The sequence below is a fragment of the Cyrtonyx montezumae genome, unplaced genomic scaffold (genome assembly GCF_038088225.1).
Source record: "Cyrtonyx montezumae isolate F1298 unplaced genomic scaffold, pur_monq_1.0 scaffold_29, whole genome shotgun sequence".
NCBI lineage: Eukaryota > Metazoa > Chordata > Aves > Galliformes > Odontophoridae > Cyrtonyx > Cyrtonyx montezumae.
Genome location: NW_027072033.1, coordinates 10,439,489 through 10,465,650, shown reverse-complemented (window position 1 = coordinate 10,465,650; position 26,162 = coordinate 10,439,489). Strand labels below are relative to the sequence as shown.

General features: G+C 38.9%; 2 protein-coding genes across 8 annotated transcripts in view; one reads left to right on the top strand and one right to left on the bottom strand.

Annotated features, from left to right (window-relative positions):
* Nucleotides 1-2,960, bottom strand: part of HOOK3 (hook microtubule tethering protein 3) — an 87,403-nt gene extending 84,443 nt beyond the window's left edge. For both annotated transcript variants that reach the window (XM_065740709.1, XM_065740710.1), the window contains exon 1: nt 2,870-2,960. In XM_065740709.1, the coding sequence (XP_065596781.1) occupies nt 2,870-2,926 (57 nt within the window). In that variant the 5' untranslated portion in view covers nt 2,927-2,960. The remainder of the gene's footprint in view (nt 1-2,869) is intronic.
* Nucleotides 2,820-24,708, top strand: RNF170 (ring finger protein 170). Of its 6 annotated transcripts, none has more exons than XM_065740738.1 (7): nt 2,820-2,873; nt 10,742-10,885; nt 15,303-15,378; nt 16,202-16,313; nt 17,309-17,382; nt 19,605-19,709; nt 23,315-24,708. In XM_065740738.1, exons 2-7 carry the CDS (start codon nt 10,749-10,751, stop codon nt 23,582-23,584), a joined length of 774 nt encoding a protein of 257 aa, XP_065596810.1. In that variant the 5' UTR covers nt 2,820-2,873; nt 10,742-10,748; the 3' UTR covers nt 23,585-24,708. The 6 variants fall into 6 exon arrangements, with proteins under 6 accessions (XP_065596810.1, XP_065596811.1, XP_065596807.1 ...); XM_065740735.1 differs by having other exon boundaries at nt 2,853-2,873; nt 16,205-16,313; XM_065740733.1 differs by lacking the exon at nt 2,820-2,873 and adding an exon at nt 3,332-3,353.
* The last annotated feature ends 1,454 nt before the right edge of the window (nt 24,709-26,162 follow it).

Sequence of the window (26,162 nt, the reverse complement as noted above, 5' to 3'; positions counted from 1 at the left end):
ATTAAGACAACTCTGTTTTCCCTTCTAAATGAGTGGTTTCCATTGAGTCTTTATGGGACTTGAGAGAAAAGCCAGGAAAAAAAAAAAAACAACCCTGTTCATAACTAGTTTCAGTGAGGACTAAAAAAAATCTGTCACTTTTTTTTGCAATTTTCATGTTTTGGAAGAAACTGAGGCCAACTTTTGTTTTGTTTTTTGTTTTTTTTTAACAGAGAGCTTCAAATCCACGCTCACAAAAGTACTGAAAAGTACTAAAAATAATGAGAAGTACGGAAATAGTAAAAATAATGCATAACCCCATGCATTTATTCAGTCAGAAAATGTGCTAATTTTAATGCTTTTAAATAAGGATTTACTAATATTTCTGCTCACCAAAAAAAAAAACAGCTGACTTCTTGCTTATCTCAATGGGATGGAAAGATTAGCAATGTAAAGGAATCTGCATTAACCAGTACTGCAGACTCCAATCGGACAGATACGCAGTTTAAGGGTTGAAGTTCATAAATACAAAATGCATTTGAGCAAATTGCTCAAATATATCATAACCACATGACTGAGTGGTAACTCTGATAAGAGTTATTAACTCCCACAAGACTTTTTTCCAATGGCTTAGCATTTTAAAGAAATTGAAAATTATTTTCAATGGTAACAGTAAGTTTGGTGATTGAGACAACTGAATTGTTAAGCAGCAACCTCAGAGCAAGAAAAGAATTGCTAGCTAGTTCCTCTGTTTTTTAGTGCAATACAAGACAAACCATAATTAGCTTTACTGACATGCAGCAGACTTCTGAAGGTTTTGTCTGGGATACAGTGTACTTGGGATTTAGGATGAGAATAATGTCCATAGCACAGGAACACCTGAGTTGTAGCACAGCAGCACTTACACTAAGTCAAGGACCCTTCAGCTCCTCTCCAGTGGGGGGGCTGAGGGGACACAAAGAGTAGGGAGGGGACAGCACCAGGACAGCTGCCTCACACCAGCCAAGGGAATGGCCCATAACATAATGGTGTTGTGCTGAACAATAAAATCAAGGGGAGTCAGCTGGAGGACAGCCACTGCTCAGAGACTGGGTGGGCCCTGATTGGCAGCTGGTGAGAGACTGCGTCATTCTTCTATATATTCTTCCATCATTGTTATATTACTTTTCCTCCCCTTTCCATCCTATTTAACTGTCCTTACATGAGTCCACAAGTTTTTGTTTGTTTGGCTTCTGATTGTCCTTCTCATCCCACTGGCAGGAGGTGAACACACATCTGTGATGCTGAGCAGCCTGATGGGTTAGACCCCCAGTTGTTCTCCTGCTCTCCACAGACAAGAACTGGTAACTCTAATTTCTATCAAGTGACAGCCTCCACTGGATCTGAACATGTGAAAGTGTTGACAAGGCAGGCTTTCAAAACAAAAATAAACCACTGGTTTATGTCATGCTCAGTCGTCAAATTTATTTTGGGGAGGAGGAAAGCAGCCACTGCCTTCTTCCCTTCGTCTGTGTTCTCCCTTGCTAGCGTTTCCTCAAGTCTATTTTTCTAGACTATGACTGCGCAACAGGAAGGATCAACACTCCACATTACTCCTAATAGACCAGCAATTGAAAATTCAATCTCTTTGACAGAAAATTCTGCAGCAGCTTACACGTTCAGGTACAGCAGCTGCATGCTTTAAAGGAAATATCTCATCTGCTGGTTACCTGGAAATCTGGGGAGTTACGAAGGCATAGGAAATGTGAACACCAGCTAGGTATGCACCGAAAGTCCATTCTTTTCTCAGAGACATGGCTGCTTCATTGCCAGATAACCAGAAGCATGTATCTGACAGCTCAAATGAAAACAGATGCTGACAATACATGTCATGTCTTCCCATGACCCCAGTAGACCTCTTTCTCCTGGCGATGAATCCTCTTCTGCAAGAGGACTTTCATTCCCAGCATCTGAGAAAGAGAGCAAGAGGGGCCAAAAGCAGGACATGTGACCAACCACTGTAAAAAAAATACAAAGACTGGCAAGGATGCAAAGGAAGGAAACGAGAAGTAAGACTCTTGTGACTGCATACAGCAGTGGTCTGTGCAGCCAGGTACTGCACATACACGCTGTATGGGTTTGTTAAGGGTTTGCCTCAGCCTCCTGTCCTTTCCAGGCCACCTGCTCACTTCTAACAAGTGTACTTCCACTCCTCTACTCCTTTAATTTCAGCAACACGTAACCTACTGTTCCCAAGTAACCTGTAACCATAGTAGCCACATTCAGCTCTGACCTCGCACAACCCAACCAGAAGGCAGATTCCAACCCTCGCTTCCAGCAGCTTCACAGAAGGTATTCCCTCCCATGGTAGCACAGGGAGCAAACCCAATGGCTTCAGTGCTTCCCAGCCACATAAATACAGAATCATAGGTGCGTTACAATCACTCTCAGTACAGCTGCAGACCCAAGTCCAACATCCCCTACAACCACAGGGAAAAAGGCAATTCTTAAGCTAAGCCTGTTACCTCTGAACTCCCCAATCTGCGCTGTTAGGACTAAAGCATTAATTACGAATATGGGAAGAAACCCAGACGGACGCAAAGCTGCAGGCCGGGCGGGCGGGCGGGCAGGCAGGCAGGTCTGCACCGAGCTGGGCATCTGCCCGCCGCAGGCCCCGCTCCCTCCTCCGTGCCGGTTGCGACGCCGCGGGGCGCCGGCTCCTTTGTTAGCACAGGGCGGGGGCAGAGCCCGGAGGCGGGGCGGCAGCGCTCGGGCCGAGGCGCGGCCGACGGAGGGAAGCGGCGTCGGGAGTCAGGGCTGGAGCCAGAGCTGGGGCTAGGGCGGCGGCCGGGGATAGGGCTAGGGCGGCGGCCGGGGCCGGGGCCCAGGCTCGGGCGCGTCGGGCACTCACCCAGGTAAGGAGGCTTTCGCCAAGCTCGACTCGCTCGAGGCTCCCCACGTTGAACATGGCGGGGCTCTGCCCGGCGGGGCGCTGCCCCGAGAACTACTGTCCCTCGTGCGCCGCTGCCCCGTCCCGGCCGGTCCGCGGCGCGGACACGTCACAGCGTTCTGGCGGCACCGCCCGCTCGCGCCTGCGCTCTGTGCCCGCCTCGCTGCGCCGTGCCGCTGCTGGGGGGCGGGGCGGCGGTCGGCGACCGGCGGGCAGCGCGGCGATCTCGAAGCCAAGGTATGGCCGCCGCGCGGAGGGTGCTGCCCCCAGGGGACGGGTGGGCGCACGCAGCTGGGTAGGGGCCGGCGACGGCCCATGCGGCCCTGGCAACGGCCCCGCGGGCCCTGGCGGCGGCGTTCAACCCCACAGCCTTCGCTGACGATGGCGGAGGGCTGCGGCCTACGGCCGGCTGCGCGCGGAGTTCGCTTCCCCTTTCCGTATCGGGGTAACAAGATGCGCTGCGTTGGGCTGGGCTCTGCTTGTGCTGTGCTGGTGGAAGGACGCTCAGCAGGGCTTCTCGTCTTGCTGTCCGTTGTAGGTGTGTGCTTGCGTGCAGAAACACTGCATTCTACAGTGAGGAGTTCTTGGGCTTTATTCTTTTCTTGGAACATATTTAAAGAAAATAAAAATGTCCATTTGGTATCTCTTTGATATTAACACATTTCAGTAAGCATTATTATCATGAAGTGACGTTGCTTCACTTCCCTTCCCAAGCTGAAGGCAGGTGTTTTCACACGGTCCTGTCATAGCGGTGGATGGGAGCTCTGGAGATCATCTAGACCAACACCCTGCTAGAGCAGGCTCCCTGCAGCAGGATGTGCAAGAAAGTGTCCAGATAGAGCCTGAATATCTCCAGAGGAGACTCCACCACCTCTCCAGCCTGTTCCGCTGCTCTGTCACTTTGAAGTTAAGGAAGTACTGCACATAAGTTAAGTCTGCACATAAATTCTGTTCTACACTCCATGTCTTCATAACCCTGTACCTCTTCACCTGTTCAGGCCTTATGGAGGAGTTCAGAACTTATTTGGAGCCTGTTTTTTGCACAGGCTGTACGCCATCCAGACAACTCAAACAGGAATACTCTACATATCAATGTCTTTGTTTTCTTCTTCAAGCCATCAACAGTTTCAGCCTGGCAAAACAAATGACACTTTTATTTATTTATGCTTTGTTTATGGCATTTATTTATGCTTCTGGGGTTGCATCTTTAGTGATTCTAACTTGCAGAGTGTGATTACGTTCAGCCTGGAGCAGAGGAGGCTGTGAGGTGATCCAACTGCAGCTTTTCACTATCTACAGAGGAGCTACAGGAAAGAAGGGGCCAGGCTCCGTAGCAGAGTCTGTGGTGATTGAACATGGGGAAATGACTTCAAGCTCAAAGAGGGCAGATTTAGGTTAGGTATAAGGAAACAATCTTTTACAGTGAGAGTGGCAAGGCACTGGAACAGGTTACCTAGTGTTGTGATTGATGCTCTGTCCCTGGAGACTTTCAAGGCAAGGCTGGATCTGGAACTTGGCAACCTGATCTAGGTGTGGTGTCCCTGCTGATTGCAGGGGAATTGGACTAGATGGCCTTCAGAGATCCAACTCTGAGGTTTCTATGATTCTATTCTATGATTAGGAGAAGTGGAGTACCTATTTTCTTCCTTCTTTTTTTGTTTTTTTAATTAGGAAAATGTGATGCAGAGGCGGCTGATTGCCAGCCCTGCAGAGAGGTGTTCTATCAGGCAAGTGTGTTGGCAGGGCAGATCTTTATACTGAGTTAAAGTTATCCTCTGCTGAAATGGCCCTGACCTGTTATGGCTTTGTAGTGAATCTAGCAGGACGCTTTTATTTTGTCTTTTCTGCAGTGAATATATATGCACATAAATGTATTCAGCTATAATTTGCTCAGTCAGCTGTTCTGATTTCTATCTCCAAAGTAGCTGCTAACTCATAATAAAGCTTTATGAATAGAGTGCATGAAGTCCTACTGGAATATTAGCATGTCTGTTTTAACATTCGCAGTCTGTATCTTGCCAATTTGTATGTTGCTTTATTTTTTTATGTTTTGCTTCCCATACTAAATGTGCCCTTTGGTTTCTTTCCTCCTGATTTTAAAACTGATGGAGATATGTACTACTGTAGCTGTGCACTTTATGCAAATAAGAAGAATCACAAAAATGAAATAAATCCTGCTTTGTCAAAAAAGACACATAAGTGTACCCACTGTCATTACCCCTATTTCTCTGCTGAAACGTTATACATGTCTGTACTGCTGTCAAAGCCCATCTTTAGCACACTAACTGAAGTACTTCTCATGCTGTTTGTACATCTCTCTTGCTCATCATACATGCTGAAAGCATGCTATTGTTATCATCTCTGAATGCACTCTAGGCATACCCTTCAGTCCCTCATGAAGGAGATTGAAAGTAACTGTAGGATCCATTAGCAAAAGTTCCATTCTGAACCACACAGTGGTGTCATGTCCCACATGTAAATATTTTTCATTGGTCCTTCACCAATTGTTCAGGACCACTAATACCACAAATTAGAAAATAGATTAACTTCCAACAAGAAAGGTCTCATTTATTACTCATCATTTGATAGTTTTCCTTTTTGGGGGGAATCTTCTCTTTGGTGAAACTAAAAGCTCTGAAATCATGCCTTAAGTATTTCAATAGAAGTGAATATACATCTGGAAAGGGGCTGCTACAGAATAAATCTGCCTCTTTATAGTGTAGTTAAGTTGATGTCTGTAATCTAAAGCAGGTCACATAAGAGAAACCTGCTTACACAAATAAAATCAATTTATATTGTTTCCTTTTACCATGGAAGAAAATGTTGAGGACTTAGTTTAGGAGTTAGAACTTGGTGTTTAAAAAAATGAGATTGCGGGAGTAGTTTGTACATCTGAATTCTACGGTTTTATAAGCCTGCCTTTCTGAGTAGTATTTTCCTGGTTAGGATTTAGTTTGTCCTAGAGAATTCCTAGCCTCTCCAAAGTAAGAAACACTTTTAAGGAAAGGAGGTAATGGTTCTGCTAGTAGAAGACATCAAGCAAAATGTATTGTAAGTTCCAGCTTGCACTCTAGCTCTCACCACTGTCTTAATCTTTTTGAGCACTGAGGGTTGCTGCAACAAAATGAAAATTGCACAAGTATAACTCAAGTAGAATGGTTATTCTTCCTTAGTTGCCTCCCAGCCCATCCCTGAAAGGATGTTGTTATTAAGCAAATTTTTCAGCTGCTGAGCAAATTGCAACTTAATCTCAAAGTCAGTGTTGCTCTTGCTTACTAATCAGTACTTCACAACAGCAGTGTTACATCTCTGTTATTGTTTATTTCTCTGAGGTGAGGAGAGCTTCTTTCTTCCCTAGGCTTTTGTCTTCCTTTGGTGGTGAATCCTAAGATCTCTCTCTTTCCAAGAGTATATCAGCATATGGTTCCTCATTAAACTTGGAAAATCCAAGTCTTATGGGTAGTTATGGGGATATTCTGACTTTGGGTAGCTAGCAGCAAGTGTTTAATACATCATGGCAAAGTTGATTTTAATTTGTTCGTGAATTATGGCATGGCTGTTGCTTTAGCTGTGCTGTATATTTTAACATTATATATGGATATATTAACATAATATGCTGGATATATTAACATCAAAAGTGTTCTTTACTAATGTCATAAGGAAAAAGTGGTATATCCACAGTAGCGTGGGTCTTCATGCCCTCATATTTTAGTGTTATCCATATTAGTTTTCAGGAATAAGATTGATGTAAATGTGATGTTACTTCTTGCAGTCCTCTTTTTGGGTTTTTTTGTTTGTTTATTTTTGTTTTTGTTTTGTTTTTTCATACGAAGTTCTAATTATTCCCCATACTTCCCATGAAGTGGGAAGATTGTTATTTGAAATATAAACAAATCAGTTTTGTTTTGTGTCTGTAATCTGTCTCAGCAAAACTCAGGAAAAGCAAAGCTATTATGTGTTCAGGGGTGTAGTGTGAGATGTTTCTTACCAGTATAAATTTCATCCCTTTCTGCTTTGAAGTATTCCATGACCAGCTGAATGTTTGCGGTTGTTTACATTCTGCAGCATACAGAATCCCAAATCATGTATAAATCTAATTGCTGAGCTGCAAAGTCCAGCTGTTACTTGGTTTGGTCAAGGAAAGGAGCAGTAAAGCTGCTTGTTTGTTTTGTTTTTTTTTTTCTTGCTGGCAGTTGAGCTATTTTGCCTTATGTAAGTGCTAGTAGCTTGAAGATGAGCTGAAAATAAGATGTTCTTGTCTTTTTTAACTGTGCAAAAAGACACATAAGTTTTTGTTGGATTTTTAAACTTTGCAACCTATAAGCAGAGATCAACTCTTAGAATTTAATCTGTTTCTTACTACTCACTTTTTTAACTGAAATGATTGTTTTTTTAGAACTTTTCTTAAAAAGCTAGCATAGACTAGAACTAGTTTTTTATATATAGGAATAGAAGCCCAGCATTAAAACTCTGACATATTTTTTGTAATAATTGAACAAAAATTAGTAGAAATCTACAGAGACTAATAATGAACTTTAAAATTATTTAATGTTTATGGTCTCAAAGACCAGTCTGAAAAGGTGGTTATTTTTGCATAATCATCTAGATAGGATGGATAGTTAAAGAGGTTGCAGAAGATGATTTTATAGAAGTCACATCAAGTTTCTGTTGTATGACATCCAATTATTACTGTATAATATTTTTAAGAGATTAAATATCTTTTGCTAGTTTCTGGTTGTAGAAGTCTTCCCTGAGATACACTTAGTCCTTGTCAGTGCGGGTTATCACCAAGGTCAACTTCATTACCTCACTTAATGCTAAGTCTTAATGAGCTAAGCCTGTTCAGTTCTTCAGTTGTACTGTCTGAAAGACCATGCTGTTGCCTGTCCCTTGCACTGGAAGGCCAAATTCTGTAGCAGAAGTTGGAGGACTATTATGCATTCAGAGCACCATGAATATATTTGTGTGCTATTGTGGTTGCACTTGAGGAAATGTAAACTACAAGCTTGCAGTTCTGTTTATTTTCTTGGAAAATGTTATAAACAGACTTGAGATCAGAAAATTCCTTCCTCCTTTGGTCAGACAATTTTCGAATAGTTGATTTCAGTACTGTTCTCTTTGGGACTGTTGTTGTTTTGTTTTTTGCGTACTCACACAGAAAATTAAAGCTGAGCTTGGAAAGCATTTTTCATTTTTCACACAGAAAGTGTGTTTCTCACTGCTACAGTGTGCATTTTTTAAAAACTGCTTAGAAATTAATAGGATGCAGCTATTGCTAGCACATCAGTCTGTTCTGACAGAACTGTTACAGAACTGTGGACCAGTTCCTCACCATTTATTTCTGCAGGTTTATGGACCAATCAACCCAGGAATGACAGTGTGACATTGTAATAAAAGTTAGTGCTGAGATGGTGGTATCGAGGAGAGAAAATGTAAGAGCTGAAAATAGCGACACTCTGACTTGAGATGCAGTTGTTAAAAATGAATGTCCAAGAATGATTATTGTAAGAGAGGAAAACTTCCAGGCTGATGATGAGAAGAAGGAGCACTGTCTGAGAGTGTTGAGCTGGGTAGCCATAACCATTATGCCAGGAACTTATGCTCAGAAGATTTTCACAACACCTTAGTGTTGTAGCTTTAAGTAAAGCTGTATAATTGTGTAATAAGTATACAGCAAAATGCTGTAGCTCTCTGTGACAGCTGTTGTTTCTGTGTAAGACCTTTCTACAGATAATCTGGTCTTCTGTTCATTAGTGTGTGTGATATCTTTGTCAATACTGACTTATTTCAGACATGGCTCTTCATGAATCTTTGGTGTTCTGTGTTTAGGAAAGGTTACTGTTTCCAAATGTTAGTTGGCATGTTAGTATTTAGACTGTGACTATTGCATGTGAGAAGTTGTGTGTGTTGCAGTTCAGGGTGAGACACACATTAGAAAAATGTTGTTGATTGTTTAATTTCATATATGCTTCATTATTTCTTTTTGTTTGCCACAGTGGAAGTCCAAAAACAAAATAACCATGAAAAGAATCTACCCTTTGTTCTCCATGTTTTGGTACTTAATTATACCATTTACCCCTTTTATAGAAACGTTAGAATATACTAGTTTCTCTTGTCTTACTGCTATGTATCTGGTTCCCACAAATGTAGCAAAGCTTGGAGAAAGCTCCATGGCTCACTTAAGAATAGGCCTGGAGAGCAAAAGCAGTCATCTTATGGAAAAGATGACATTTTATGTTAGCTGTAGACTGGCGTGTTGAAATTTTGTCAGGGTTGAGCATTAGAGTTGCGCACTAAAATCCCTATAACTTGTATTCCGCCTTCATTTTTCCACTTAATTCAGAGCTAGGTGATGTCTTTTGTAGTGGTATTTGCTAGACAGCAATTTTCAAATTTGACAATGACATATGAGCTGTGAACTAGAGAGATACACTGATAAAAGCTTGCAGGCTTAAGGCATCCTCACAAGAACAGAAAGTGAAGTAATGTCACGGTGTTGTCCGTGACAGTGACCCAAAGGAAACCGAGAAGGGAGAGGGGAGAGAAAAAGAAACTGCGTCAGTGGCCGCGCGGCCGCCCGAGCAGAGCCGCGCTCCGGGAGGGGGAGGGGGAAACGACGGGAAGAGATGGGTCTACAAGAAAACAACGGCACGATCTGAGAAGGAACGGTAACTTTACTAAATCTAATAAAATTGAACAATTGAGAGAGAGATAAAAATTTCCAAACCAAAAGCTATGAGCTTACGTTAAGGAGGACCTGCAGGGGAAGCACACGTGCTGAACCTCCACGGCAGCCCAGAGCAACGCGCCCAGACCCAGCGCCGCCTGGCATCCGGTGCGGAGCTCCGCCCCTCTGCTGCTCCCACAGCATTAACTCCTTCACTGCTGCATGATGCTCTGATGTGGAATACCGGCATCAAAACCACAAAACCACAACAAGTAAACAGTACCAGTCTTCCCAGACTTCATAGACTGATGCTGAGGTTTTATGTCAAATCTTTATGAAAATACTCCAACTGTATATGGACACAGCTTAAATACAGCATAAAAGTGACAAATGTCACTTTTCGCAGACTTCGCTTCACTCTTCTGGTCTTATAATAGTGGCAGCCTTACAGCAGGAGTATTTAGAAGTATGTTGCAGACTGTTTCATGTTGCTTGTGTCTCCAGCTGCAGGTTAATTAATGTTAGTGCTGGCAAGTCATTCTCATTTCTGTATATGCAAAATGAATATAAAGTCTGACCAGGGTAGTCTGAAAATACCGTTTTGCTTTCAAGCTTTCCCCATGCTGAAGGATGTTAAGGTATAGAACTAGATAAAATACAGAATTTGTCAGATATTTTATGTGTATCCAGATGAACGTTTAATATTCTACTACATTATCTTTCCTTAGCAGCAGTCACATGCTATGCAATAGCAAAAATTCTTGAAAATGTAGAATCACACTTTTTATAAACATGTTGTCCTGAGATTATGTTAAATGCAGTAGGATGTCCTGTCCTTACTAAGGATATTTGGTAAAGGTTTACAGGTAAGGTATTTGGCTGATGTTTAAAAAAAAACCTTAAGATTGTAATGCCGTTATTTAAGACTTGCTTACTGCTGCACGAAACAAATGTTTTGTAGTTCTTTGCTGCAAGCTTTATTAGGTAAAATGCATATTTTATCTTCTTTTGCCATTTTTTCACAGTAGTTGATCTTTTTCTTCGAGAATTTGTGTGAATAGATATATGCATATGTATTACTTCTAACTTTTTAATAATGTATGTGCGTATGCGTGCGTGTATCTCTAGATATTCAGTGTACATATATATTTCTTTTTGCATTTTAGAGCTGTGATGGCCAGTCACCAGGCAGAAGTTCAGAGTTTGAAGCTAGATAATGATTCACTTATAGAAGGAATAAGTGACCAGGTACTGGTGGCAGTTGTGCTCAGTTTCACTTTCATTGCTGCTCTGATATATACGCTTTTAAGGTGAGAATATGTTGATAGGAATTGATCAACGTACTTGGGTTTGTCAAATTCTGACTTTCTCAACAAATTGATAAATATACAACACTTATTTTCTGACTTGAAGGAAATGATTATTTGATTATTTACTCTGTTTAACTACTTTCTCAGCTGGGTTTATAATTGAATTCAAGGTTAGAATTAAATGATGAATTTCTCAGAACTCAAATATAGCACTTTCAAATGTTCATCATTCTTTATTACTAAAAATAACTAAATTCATAAACTGGTTGTATTCCATTACTAAGTTGTATTTCATTACTAAGTAGAGATTTATTTACTCCACTAAAGTTAAATAAGTATAATTCTTCAGTGCACATCTATTTGAATTCTCATAAATAAATGGTCTGATTTGCTTATGTATGAGCATGTTTGGAAAACAATGCATTTTAGTATGTTTTCTGTGAAAGAAAAGTCTAAGTTCAGAATGAAAGAACTTTAAAGGTCAAGTAATCAAACATTATTTGTAGTTCCAGAGTTTTTCCTTTTTCCTTGCAACCTAACAAAATGTGTTTTAGGAAAAATAAAGCCAAGCTTCAGACTGGCTTTTTATTGATTTTATTCTGTTTGTTTTTTTTTAATGCATTTCTGATGAGTTATGAATACAGAAATGATTTTAACAGGTGAGAGAACTGAATGTTAGTGATGCATTGGCATTATGGAACTTAACAAGGAAAACCTGTCCATGTGAGAAGATTTAGTAAGATAGGGTGTGTTTGAGAGCATGCCACGAAAGACACCAGGAGCTGAAAAGCTTAGTTAAAATGCGGGGCAGTGCTGTTGTTCACAACCAGAAACTATAAAGAAATTAACACACGTCAGGTTGCTTTTCCTGCTGAGGCTGTTTCAGTTGTTTAAACACATAATAATGATTTTCTTCCCTCAGGAGTCCTCTCATCCCTTGTGTTTTTGTTATCTCCTATGTTATTTTTAGGACACATGACTTGAAGTTTTTAGTTAATGTTCAAAAATTAAAGTGTTTACTGTATATAGTGGAAGGTAAGTTGAGAACAAAAAAAAGTGTGCAAAATAAGGTTGGTCAGCAGTGGGCAAGGACAGTAGAAGTTTACTTAGGATTAGTGTTCAGGAAAATGACACCTTGATGATGGAGGGTTACGCAGGGTGGGGAAAGAGGGTTGGTTACTTTGAACCTGTGCATCAGATTGTCTGTGGATCCTGGTACATGCCCTGATGGTATATTTTCTAGAATGGCAAATTCAAGCAAAAAGTTACGATACTTTAAAAAGTCTGTAAACTAGTTTATTTCTGCAAAATAAAACTGACTGTCAGAGGCCCTGTCAGCCTTAGGTTTGCAATTTGCCGTCTGGAACCTTTGAGAGTTGTCTGTATTAAGCAGTGTTTTTCCCCAAAATTCTTCGTATTGTCTCTTCAAAACCTGTACAGTATAAAAACCAAACAATACATGAAGTGCAATAATATTTAGCAATGGAGGAGAGATAGGAGAGAAAAGGTGGATTTTCTTATTTGCCCTGTGTTATCTTTGTGTTTCCTATACTGCGTTCGTTGCTCCATTGTCTTTGCCACCAATGGGTAGAAATAGGTTCTGAACACAAAAACGTGAAGGAAGGCTTAGGAGAATGAGTATAGTTTTAGGAACTTAATAAAAACTACCAGAGAAGAGAAAGTAGCCAGCATGGAGTCACAGAACCAGAGAATGTTTTGGATTTGAAGAGACCTTAAAGATGACACAGTTCCTGCCCCCTGTGGTGGGTAGGGCTGCCCCGCACCAGCTTAGTCTGCCCTGCGCCCCATCCAACCTGGCCTTGTGTCAATGGTTTAAGGGCTGGTTTGGCCCAGTTCCGTGATGATTGGGTCAGAGGACCCACAGACCCACAGGGGAGGGAAAGGGGGAAAGGGGAAAAGGAAAAGGGAGATGGGCATAAAAACAAAACAGCAGCAATCTGAGGAGGAAAGCTAATTTACTAAATGAGATACTGGAATGCAAAATAACACAATATAATTTGAATTGAAGCTAATAAATCAAATGAAATGAAAGTGTCCGTGAACTGAAGGCCTTATGCTACACACTGAAGGCAGGATGGCAGCGAGCACCCGCTGCTGGGTCAGTCCAAAAAGAAAGAGCCTGTGTCTCGTGACATGCAAATAGTTTTTATCTTTCCCTCTGAGCAGAAAACAGAAAAATGCAGAGTAAATCAAAGTCCTCTGGGGAACATAGTTCTTCTGAGACAGATGTACTGGAGCTATCGATGATCCTTAGAGCTGGGGCATTAACTCTTTAACTCTCAGTGCGCTACATGATGTTAAGTTATGGAATACCAGTAACAAAAATCATAAAACCATGTCACCTTGAGCATCTCCAGGAATGGGGCACCCACAGCTTCTCTGGCAGCCCTGCTTCGCCATCCTTGCAGTAAAGAATTCCTTCCCAGCATTTATCCTAAATCTCCCCCCTTTTAGTTTAAAGCCGTTAACACCTTGTCCTGTCTCAACATGCCCTTGCAAAAAGAGCCTGAAATGTATGTTCCAGTAAATCAAGGGGGAGGCAAAAGTAGAATATAAAAAGAATTGTTAGAGGATATTGCTACTGTCCTTTTTTACATTTCCTTTTTTATTTCCTTTTTTTACAACAGGAAATTCAAAGAAGCATGATGAACCCTTGTATGTTTAGAATTGTTCATTTAGATAAAATGCAGCCTGATTTTTTAGTACCATCTTTTATATGTGTAGAAATTTTCAAATTGCAAATGAGCATTTGAGGTTTGACATAAAAATAAGTTAGTACTTTCAGCAGAAGTCAGGTCCTGATCCTTGGAGAAAAAAATAACAACAGTGAAAAAACAAGGATGGTGATATACCAGTCTGGGTACATACTGCCCCCCACTTCCCTTGCATGGCAGCTCACACTGAATGAATAGGCAGCCTTCCTCCTGGTGATGAGAGTTTTGTGGGGCCCTTTGTAAAACATAGTATGGTCTTGTCATGTTTTGAGATTTCTTTCTAGAGGTTAAAGGATGCTAAAACTCAAAAATGAGGAAAATAGTTTACTTCTAACCTTGTTTCTTTCTGTCTTGTGTTTAGCTAGGCAAATCTCTATAGTTCCATAGAACCATACTGTTTCTTATTCATTCCAATTTATTTTATTGCACTAACAGCAGAACAGAAGCTATGATTGGGATGTGTCTTGAACTCTGCCTATCCCCTTCTGAAGTGTGTAGTGTTCTGTTACTGAAGCATCTTATGCTTAAGTGACAGATGCTCTACCTCTGTGCCTCTACAAACACTCTCACATGTTGAAGATAGTATGTAATATCAGACTGAAGTCACTTAGTTGTTTGAAATTATTTACCACCAACATTCAGATAACTGTGGAAAATTATTACTCATATTTATTAGATTGAAAGATTTATCCCACCTCTTCTCCATAAACAGTTTCCTATACAAGGTTTCATTTCTTCTGTTCTTCTCTAGCATTTTACAAATGTTGGCAGTATCAGTCTTATCACTCTCTTCTGAACTTCCTCCAACTTATCTTCATCATTTTATGCATTTTGCTCAAAATGGAAGACACAATCCATCTGAGACTTCTACAGTGCTGAGCATAGTGCATCATCAGTTAAACCCACATGGATAAATAAAACACAGAAATCTACAGTTTTGAACATGTTGTTGACTTGTATTTATTGTAATTCAACACCTCTTACTGTTGTCAGCATCACTTATAATTCCAATCCTGTTCCTGTTGTGCCTTTGAATTTTAATATATCCAGCCTCCTTTCTTCCCTTAGATTCCTCTTTATCTTGATATTTCTAACCTGTAGTTTTCTTGCCAGGAGAGTCTGCAGAGATTTCTTTTTATATCCAATCTGCTGATAGTTACATAAAGTCAACATTCTAAAGCAAATTTGCCTACTCTTCTTATGTAAATGTAGATTAATCTTTCATGCAGCAGATGAATCTGAAATAGTTCAGATGTTTTAGTCCATCATAACATATGTGGTGAGGGGGAAAAAAAATTGAATTTACAAGTAAACCAATAACACAGAAATGAGGCATCGAGACACTTTTTTTTTTTTTACATGATGAATATTAAATCTTTCAAGCAGCTTGATTTTTTTTCAGGCTGATGGATTATTTTTTTCAGATCAAAGTGTAGTTTTAGTATCATTTAGTGACTGTGGAAACTTAGAAAAATTTTACTGCTGTCCACCTTGCTGGCCAGTTACTTTAGGATCTGCAATAATTGTCCTGTTTCCTTTATTATTTGCACTTCCTTTAAAATGCTTTATTGCAGGAAATAATTATTTTTCCCCTTTGTTTAATTTTCATTTTTTCTGTTAGCTATTTTTCAGGATTCGTTCACAATATTTGTTTTTCTTATTGCTTGTATTTCCGTTCACAGAAATGAACATCAGAACATACATCCAGAAAATCAAGAGCTAGTACGAGCACTTCGACAGCAGCTTCAAACTGAGCAGGTGGTTTACTAAGCATTGGAATCATTCTCTACCTGGTTTGAGGTAGTGTAGGCTTGTCTCCAAGGTTCTGGAAAAAGCTTTTCTGAGAATCTTTGAACGTTATTTACTGTGCACAGGCAACCTTAGAATTGGTCACACAATGAGGCGATGTAGGGTTTTTGGGTTTTTTTTATAGTTAAGTCAAGTCATTACAGGATGTAACTGGTTTTTTCAAACTAGCATTGCCACAAAGTGGAGTATGTAAGGGTATGTTGTGTGCTTCATGCAGTGTTTCTGGGAATTTGGTGGTAAAGGAAAGGAAATCTGAAGAACAGCTTGCTGCCACAGGAGAATGGTTAGTTGTTTAAAATGATAAATTGTATAGCAGAACAATGGTACAGAAGTCAGAGCCAGGCAACAGAGTTTGCTCACAATTCTGATGTGGATAGGCTAATGCATAGCCACATTGTTAGCAATTCTTGAGTCCCGAACCTAGAATGAGAAAAGCCATACTCTTTGGAGAGTGTTCAGGAGAGTCTTTAATCATTCTTGAAACAGTGACAGATTTTTTACAAGAATGTATATTTATGTAGATGGAAAATCTGGCTAAATAGGGAAGAAGAAACAGTTCATAGAAGTGACATACACAAGCTGGTGTCAGTGTTTGGGCTTGAGAACCCTACATTCTGGAGTTGGTGAGCAGTGCAATTCAGGTACCTGACTTGGGACAAAGCTATTTAGAAACTCAGTCTGGACCTTAGTACAGTTTGATATAAGTTCAGTAAAGTTCTTATATAAAAAGTAGCATCTCTAGTAACTATTTTCTATTTCTCTACTGTCCCAGCAGGATGCTTCTACTGGTGACAGACATCGCTTCTACACAGACATGTCTTGTCCTGTCTGTTTGCAACAAGCTACATTTCCTATAGAAACAAACTGTGGACATCTCTTCTGTGGTAAGTTGGAAAACCACCTACTCCCAGAGATAAAACCAGAACAGAAGTAGAAACCTCTGGTAGTGGTACTGTCACCCTAATGGAAAGCTTTGCTAGATTTTAACTACTTATCTTCACATCTATGCTAGGAATACTTTTCATATAGTTTGCTGATAAAGCGAATATTAATAAATAGTTACTTTCAGAATGTGCTGGAATTTTTTCCATGCTATCAGAAATTGAACACATAAAAGCATTATGGACTGAGAGTATCATTTATTTCCTGGCATTGAAAAACAGGAGAAGTTGAAATACACTTTGAAAGTTAAAATTTTAAATGCTGACTTAGAATAAAAAAAATCTGCTTGGAGTTATCATTACAGAGGATTTTGTTTGTTTCTTTGTTTTGTAGAAGTCCTGGAAAACTACCAGTAGCTTAAAATGCTTAAAATATTTGCTTGTCTTTGATGCCTAGTTGTTCAAATTGATAAATAAGCATATAAAACTTCTATGTAGGATTTTGCTTCCCCTCTCTCAGTTCTCCCAATAGGATTATCTCACTGCACTTGTTTATTTTTATGGTATATATAATGCTTTGTTGTAGAAAAAGATTACAAATCTGGAAAACTGTAAGAGAAAATATATTTTCATACTTTTTTTTCACTCATTAAAGCTTTGATAATAAAGCCAAGTTTTCAAGATGAATTTTATATCTCTTGATATTTCTATCATTTCTAACTTTTCAACTCTTAACATTTTTAATTATTTGTTTCCTGAATTAATAGTTAAGACATTTTCTGTCTTTTCAAGAAATAATATCTTAAAATTAGTGATATTGAAACCTGTTCAGGATTTTTTCTGATTAATAGTGGTGAATTTGAACACATCTGTTCTTGGTATCTTCAGTGAGCACTGTATATAAAATCACACATCCTTGTTGTTTTGCTGATGCTTAACATGTTATTTCATGTAGTAATGTTTTTAACTCCGAAATATCTGTAATTTATGTTTGCCAGGTTCCTGCATTATTGCATACTGGAGATATGGATCATGGCTTGGTGCCATCCGTTGTCCAATTTGCAGACAAACGGTAATATTTTGAGTAAACATGGCCCTTGTGGTTTAGCAACCTAGTAAGGTTTACCAAAAAATGGTATTTTTATTTGAGCTGCCTTATTAAGGCTGACAGAAGGAATCTGGGAAGCTGAAACTATATGGATATTTGAGATGTAGATGGTGGGCATTGTTTTTTTTTGTCTTTTTAATGTTTTGCTTTTGCAAATAAGTAAGAAGTGTGAGAAAAACACAAATTGGGAAAAACTCAAATTTAAATGAACAGCACTGGTTACCCATTTTTCTGTAAAGAGGTATAGGAAAACAGCAAACCATAAGATCTTAGCAGTGATTCTTCCCTGCTTTGTGTTTGGGATGTATAACAAATCAGAACTTGTATCTGAAAGACCTGGCTGGTCTGGAAAGCTTCCAGTAGTTAAAATATTATCGGTTTCTAAGAAATATCCGCTCCTTTCCTGTTATCCCTGCCAAACAAAACACAAGTAAAACTATGTCAATTTCTTATTTTGTTCCTGTTTTTTAGTTTTATTAATTTGAGCTTTGTAGAACAAGCATTATTAATTTACTTCCTGCACAATTTACTTACATTGTTAGTTTGAAATATGTCCTTACAATTCACTAACACTCAGTCTTTGAGTCTCATTCTGTTTCAGCAGAAGTATCTTAGTGTTTTAACAATGGAAGCACTACAGAGTTATATAATGCATTAGAAGTTACTAGCATGCTTGGTGGCATTGCCCATACATTATATCCTGTTTTCAAACTGTGAATTAGCAGGTCCATAAGAAGACAGATAAAGGAAAGAAAAATAGGTATGGCCAGAGAGAATGAATGAGTCTTGATTATAGCCAGTGAGGAGAGAGATGTAAAGAGAGAGGTAAAGAAGATGGAAAAGCAGAAATTAAGATATTTTGAAAAGATTGTTTTCTTTAATGTTTCCCTGTAGATAGATGCTCCTCTGTCTTCCTCTGAGTAATAAATACATTGGTTGGGATTGCTTTCATGATTATGCATTCATTCTTACCTCTACCTCTCATTACCTCTCTCATAACGTAAGAAAAGTGAAGCATCACTGCAATAAGAATGTATAATGGAGATGTATATACATGAACGACATGAGTCACATAGAAGGATTACAGCAGTGATGGAAGTTGAATGTAATTCTGCTTCTGCTGTTATTTTCCAAGTGTGACTGCTGTATTTAAAATCTCCTACAGGATCATCCCTTGCATTACACTCTCAAAAGCTGTTAGAAGTCCAATCTCTTGAAAGAGATGATTTAATATATCAGAACACTTAAAGAAACTTTCTTTTCAAAACTTATCTTGACATGAAATGTAATAAAATAAATCATTTTAAAACTAGGATAAAACTAAATGTTGCTCAACATACAACCAAGTAATGTTTTTTTCCCCCTTTTTAATTTAACAGAGGGTTGAAAATTATTAGCTGTTAGAGTCATAAGCTGGTTTTGGAAACTTATAGTGGCAGGTACAGAGAGAACTTCTGAAGATCTTTTTAATCTAAGTATAAAAATTTTCTGACTGCTATGATAAGCTACATTTTTATAGCTGAACATGTTCTCAAATGCAAGACTTAAGTTAGTTCTACAGAAGCTCCTAAACAGAAAAAGAAGAGAGATGTTAACGCATATTCATATTTGTTTGCATGATAATTAGTCCAATAATGTAAATGAATTCTTTGTGTTTACAAGAGACATGAAGTTTATTGTTATCTTTTTACCACTGTCTTTTGTTACTCACCTTGATCTTGGTAGGGTTGTCCATAGGGAGAAATGCAAAGTTTTGCCCATTTGTGAAAAGGCAAAGTGATTCTAAAGGTGACAGAGAATGGCCTCAGTGGATGCATTTTGTGGATGATTTTTGAGTTAAAGAAACAAAACTAGGTTAATTTGTGGAATTAAATGCATCTTCTGAATCATCTATCCCACTTCTGAAACACACATTTAGGTGTGCTACAGTAAACTTCTCTTGGAGGAAAGATTCTTATGCACATTTTTAAGAGTTTCAAAAAAACATTTATATTCTTTAAAGAGTTATAGGCAAATAATCTGTAAAAACATAAAAGCTGTATCCACGTAAATATTAGCAGTTTTCATTTTAGTTTGGTACTGAACAGTTAACTAAACAAAGTTTGTTCGATGTAATTAACTGAAAATGCCCAGTATCTGCATTTAATAGAGTTAAACATGTACCAAAATCTTCCTGCTGTGCCTAGGTGACATTGTTTTTACCACTCTTCAGTGAAGACCAGCAGGGTGCGATAGAAGTATTACAGGATGTTAATGATTACAATCGGAGATTCTCAGGACAACCCAGATCTGTAAGTTTGGGGTAAATTTGGGTGGATGTCAGTGACAGTAACATTTTGATGATTTTTTTCCTCTGCTGAATTTTCTATTTGTGATACATATGGACTATGAAGGTTTTTCTTAGGATAGGCATGTCCAGTGCGAGGGTCACATACAACTGGACAGCTAGTAACGTAGCCTCACAAGATTGTAAATTTTATTATTTATTGTGTGATGTTAGACAATACTTTCCATGAGTCAGTTATGCATAGCTTGAGTATGGACTGCAGAGGTGACAACAGAATGCTGTTGAGGGGTGGGCCCACGGCAGTGCTAACTCTACCTCTCATGCCCATCCCACATCAAATTAAAACCCATGTGTATTACTCATTACATGTGGTTGTGCTTCCTAGGAAGAAAAAATCAGTAATTGCTGATAATATAGTTGCAGCCTACCAAAACATGTGCCTGTGAAGACACACATTTTTTGTTATTAAGCTGACGCTTAAGTTGTCTTGTTTAATTGTTAAACATGGCCTTGTGTTATTTCATAAAATAAATTAATATGTTAACACTTTCATTGTGGAAGAAATATCAAGTGTCATGCAGTGCTGACAAATCTTGTTATTTTTAACATCTCAAAAACATCTCAAAAAGTCTATAATATTTTGTGACTTCTTAAATTTTTAAATTTTTAGTTTTGCAGTATGTATTTGATTAGTGTTTCTGCTTTCTGACCACATGGGGGCAATGCACAATCACCTTGTGTCAATTTGGTAATCCAAGCATGCTAAAGGAGAGTTTACAGAGGACACTTGTTATACCTGCATTTATTCACCATTTCTCAGAATTTTTAGATCGACAGAGTCTATATCTGACATCTTTTTGCTGCTTTTTTTCACAAAAGTAACACAGTATGTTTTATGATAAAATCTAAAATACAGATAAAAGGAAAGTGCAAGAGAAAAAAAAAGAGTATATATTTCAAAATATTATAATTAATGTATATTAAAAATACTGTTACATACATGCAATAACTATATTATATATTTTATATGTGGCCCTCTTCACTCAGCATGGCTCAGGAAAGCCAGAAAGTTGGACATCTATGTCTTAGGAAATTCATGCTTATATCATTTATAGAGTCACAGAACCATGTTCTGTGTTGGGTTTGGGTTGGGAGAGACCTTAGAGCCCACCCAGTTCCAGCCCCCTTGAGTTGGAACATGCACTAGATCAGGCTGCCCAGGGCTCCACCCAACCTGACCTTGAATGCCTCAGAGATAGGGAGGTTAATTTAAATAAATTTAGTTAAATTAAGACAGACCTACAAGCTTGAAATATATTTATTTGTAATTTCTTTGTGAAAACTTCTATTTCTGTTGTGTACAAGAATTGCTAATAAGCCTTGGATTCCATTTTCTTGTATTAACTTACTTCTTGAAATCTACTCTGTGCCTTCTTCTGCTTTCAAACAATATGCTGGTTTGATTTTTTTTTTCCTGCTGGGCTATATTATAGTCTGTAAGAGTGTTTCTACACTCTTTCTGAGTGAAGAAAACAGGATTTTTTTTAAATACAAATAGCTAAGAGACATGGTTGACATTCTATGAACTTGAGAAAGTCAACCTTGTAAGTCTGTCTTCTGTGTGCATGTCTTGACTTGTGAAATGAAATGCATGTGTGTGAATGTCAGTAACTTTGATATACTGCTTGTTTTCAGCTGTTCATTGGATTTGGATGTATGTTACTGAGTAAGGAGGAATTGTCTTTGGTGGCACATACATAAATTACACTGAAAGTAGTGTCTCCTATTTACTTCCATGGAAACTACAGTAGATACAGAGAGCACAGTATCATTTGATAGATCACATTCTCAGCTACAAAACACTATTTTTCAGCACATTCACCACCGTTCCTTGTGCATTTCCCCCAGCAATGAACAAGAGCCTGTGTGCCACACTCATAACCAGCTGAGGTGACCCACTGCCACTGTCACCGCTGCTGAAACACACCACTTGCTGCCTCACTGTGCTCACACCTACTGGCTGGTATCCATGGTCCTTCACAAGCATCAGTGAATGTCAGTAGGTGCCCTTTTTTCTGCATGAAGGAAGTCAGTGACACACGTTTGCTTCATATGCACTTCCATGTCAGACAGCATTGTGTAAGACTGCCCCTCTACTGCCATCTGTGACACAACAACAGCATGTAATGGGATATTAGTGGGAAGGTTCACCCTGTACTACCATGCTGCCAACATCTGCCTCTGACACTGTGGGTCAGAGTAATAAAAAGGAGGCATAACTTTTGGTGCAGTCCTTGGAATAACAAAACATTGCTGGGGGAAAAATTAACAGTCAGATGATTTTTGGTTTATGTTCTAAAGCTATGCTTTTGATCCAAAATAGATAAAAACTAACATTTAGGCTTCAGCAGACCTCTCTGGATCTTTATGTGTACTACTCAAACAGTTCTCCTAGATCATCCCAGAAGTCTGTGCTGAAGCACTAACCTGGGTTAGATAATGTCTTTTCTATTTATACATAGCATGTTGCTTTAACTACATGTAACATTCCTTTCAGAGTTGGAAATAACTCCTTTTAGTATCATAGCTCTGTATACAGTAGAAATTGATTCATTGCAAAAAATGCCTATTTGTGCAGTCTCTCTCCTAAGGTTGCAGAATGACAGAATCCCAGAGTTGTAAGGGTTGGAAGGGACCTCTAGAAATCACCTAGTCCAACACCCCTGCTAAAGCAGTTCCCAGCCCAGGTTGCACAGGTAGACATCCAAGCGGGTCTTGAGCAACTCCAGAGAAGGAGATTCCACCACCTCTCTGGGCAGCCTGTGCCAGTGCTCTGTTACCTGCACTGTGGAGAAGTTTCACTCACATTTGTGCAGAGCTTCCTTTGCTTCAATTTGTGGCCATTTCCCCTTATCCTATCACCACACACTGCTGAGAAGAGTCCCTTTGTCCCTTTGCCTCCTGATGCTTATATATTGATAGACATGGCTCAGATCCCCTCTGAGTCTTCTTTCCTCAAGGCTGAACAGACACACGTCTCTCAGACTCTCCTCATAAGGGACAGAACTATAGTGAAAATTAAAATCGAAGGATCCAGTGGTGGTTTCATTTAAAGGTTCTTTAGTCCAGTTGAAAGCTTGATCCTCTGGTAGTTTGTGAGAATCACTGCTTGTATATCATGGGGATAGGACTGTAATGTTTCTGAAGAAATGCAGTCTCTTTAACTACTCTTCTTCTATAAATCTGTAGTTTTCTTCCCTTCTGATCAAAACTTGAGTTATTCTGCTTGCTGTTTCTAATTTCCCTGTAGTTTGTTTTCCTCCACTGCTTTCATTTCTCAATAGATAATGTACTTAGTGATAAGTTCAATGTGTGTTTTACTTTATAGAGCAGTACAGTGTCTGAATGTTGCTTGAAAACATAAATATTGTAACTCTGACTTATAACCCAGCAAAACTAAATCTAGAGAGTTTTGTCATTGTTTTTATAAATGAACAGATACCAAAGCTGTAATGCAATAATTGAAACTTCACACTGAAAAAAAAAAAACTGTTTAGCCTGAACCTATTGCTAAAGCAAAATGTTAACTCTTGGCTTGTTTATTCCTAGATTATGGAAAGAATTATGGATCTGCCCACTCTACTCCGGCATGCATTCAGGGAGATGTTTTCTGTTGGAGGCCTTTTCTGGATGTTTCGCATCAGAATATTTCTCTGTTTGTTTGGAGCCTTTCTCTACCTAGCATCACCTCTGGATTTTCTTCCTGAAGCTCTTTTTGGAATTCTAGGGTTCTTAGATGATTTCTTTGTCATTTGTCTTCTGCTGATATATATTTCTATCATGTACCGAGAAGTGGTAACCCAGCAGCTGAATAGATGAAATGGCTGAAAGTCACCCAGACACAGAGATGGAATGTTTCAAAAGAGAACCATAGGTATGGAATAGCAAGGTGCCTGTGTACAGTTCAGTACTTACAATTCCATAGCTTCTAGTTGATCATCTTATACAAATATGAAAGGTTATTGTGTGGTGTTGCTTAACTGGAATCTTAACTTTGTATTACATATGCTTCATAATGATGAGGTCAGTTTTATAATGTAATGAACTACCTTCATCTGCTTATACCTAATGAACTATTGTATGTGATCTGAGCAGAAAACACCTCTTTTGGAGTGATTTGTGAAGAAGGAGTTCTAGTAAAGGATTAGAAAAAAAATGTTTGGTACTCTAGACATGCACAAAGAAATTAAAAAAATTCGTCACAGGACAGTTATCAGTATGTTTAATGTCTCACTGTTGTGAGGTTTCTATATCTCTGTGGAAGAATTCAAATGACCACAGCACAATTACCACCCTGCAGTTTACTACTGTCTGCTTGCTTCACAGAAACAAGGGGAACACCTCAGTATTGCTTGAGCCACACTACGTACGGTTGCATGAAATTCACACAGTTTTATTTTTATACTTTATAATAATGCACTTACTATATGATCTACAAGGAGAAATGTATATTATGCACGCCAGACTGGCTAGTGCTTTGTTTTTTAATGGGTTCATGTTTGCTTTTTTTCTCTTAAGCTTTTTAATTTAGTGGGTTTGTATCTTGAAAGTGGGATTTTTTCATGCAGCTTTAGATCAGTGCAGTGTTGGACATTTGCATACCTGTAGCTGCATTAAGCATTTAGCCAGTAGAAGGAACCCTTAGATTTTAGACAGTGATTATAAAAGTCAGAACTGTTTGTTTACAGATACCAGATGATACATTTTCAACACCAATATTAAACAACCTAGATATGAGGGCATTTGATTTTTCCCTTGGGGATTTCTTGTTTGATTGATTAACTGATTGATTTGGATGTAGGTAGAGGGTATTGTAAATTAACTTGAAAAAGATCTTTGAGTAGGGGCCACAAGAAAAAAAAGTTCTGAAAATGTTTTCAAAGTGACTGGGCTATTGATGATCCCTAAAGGTTGGGGCTTTTTTTAATGGTTTTTGTTTTTGTTTTTTTGAGGAGGAGGAAGAGGAGGAGGTGTGGTATTTCTGTTTTGTTTTTTTTGTCTGGGTTTTTTTTTTTTTTTTTTGGCTTTTCTGTTGAATTTTAGATTAGGACATCAGACCTACAGAATTCATTTGAAAATATTTTCATTTTATGAATGTGAATTCCACTAGAAAGCTCAAAAATATTCTGTAACTGTGAATATTTTAGTTAGAAAACTTAGGACAGATAATTAGTTAGGAAAGATAATTGCCATTTTACATTGACTTCCTGAGTACTTGAAAGACTGTGATGATACAGGTGATTCTTTGCATGTTTACATAACATTCTGTGAGACTTAAAATGAAAGGGACCTTTTCACAGCTTCTCTGTGTTGCCCATGTAGGCACCTTTCCACAGATTCTAGTACCTAGGCTGAGAGAGCTAGGGCTGTTCAGTATGGAGAAGGGAAGGCTCCGGGGAGACCTTCTAGTGGCCTCTCAGTATCTAAAGGGGGGCTGTAAGAAAGAAAGGGACTTTCGCAGGGTCTGCTGTGATAGCACAAGGGGAAATAAATGATTTCAAAGTAAAAGAGGGGAGATTTAGACTGGATATAAGGAAGCAGTTCTTCATCATAAGGGTGGTGGGGCACTGGCACAGGTTGCCCAGAAGAGGTGTTGGGCACTCCATCCCTGAACACACTCAGGGTCAGGATGGACAGGGCTCTGAGCACCTGGTCTAGTAGATATGTCCCTGTTCATTGCAGAGGTATTGGACTAGATGGCCTTTAAGGGTCCCTTCCAACTCAGGAAGATGATAAAACTGACATCTGAAGTATCATTCTGTGGTTGATACTGAAGATTAACAGTATTTTGAAAGTAAGTTCACTGATTCTTCATTTGAAAAATTGCTGTTCAAAGTCCAATGATATTTTAGAAATGAACTGGAATGCTAAATTTTTCCCTGTTGCTATGTTTGTTACTGAAGGGCAAGAAGAGAAACAGGAAGTGAAACAACAGTGGGAGGAAAGCAGGACAGAAAATGATATTTTTGTAAGCAGCTACTGTTGATTTTAGCAAACCAGCAGTTCTTGAGTATCCTAGCTGAGCTTTTCTCTCTGTTCTGATGTTACTGTACAGTGATGGTTCAGGGCTCATCTCAGTGAAGTTTTCAGGGTATTGCAGATGTGTGGGATATTCATAAACTTAGGTAAAGCAAGGCAGTAATTTAGAATGTTAGATAAGGCAGTTTTTTTGCAGTTTTGCTGTAAGGAATGTTGTTTGTTTGTTTTCCCCAAGAGATCCAGGTGAGTGCAAAATGCAGAAATTATTTTTAATCAAACAAATTTAACACCCCAGGAGTTTAGCTTGTGGGTTTGCCTAGAGAACCAAGTGAACTGCTGCTGTAAGACAACTGGAGTCTGTTCATAGAATCTGTCCTCCCACATGTGTTTATACTTTGATTGCGGTTATGCTTTTTCC

What these genes read in the sequence shown, in the direction of transcription:
- RNF170 (XM_065740738.1), top strand. Translation starts at nt 10,749, where the DNA reads ATGGCCAGTCACCAGGCAGAAGTTCAGAGTTTGAAGCTAGATAATGAT. An exon ending in CTGATATATACGCTTTTAAG is followed by an intron (nt 10,886 to 15,302) that starts GTGAGAATATGT and finishes TTCCGTTCACAG; the next exon opens with AAATGAACATCAGAACATAC. An exon ending in CTGTGGACATCTCTTCTGTG is followed by an intron (nt 16,314 to 17,308) that starts GTAAGTTGGAAA and finishes TATGTTTGCCAG; the next exon opens with GTTCCTGCATTATTGCATAC.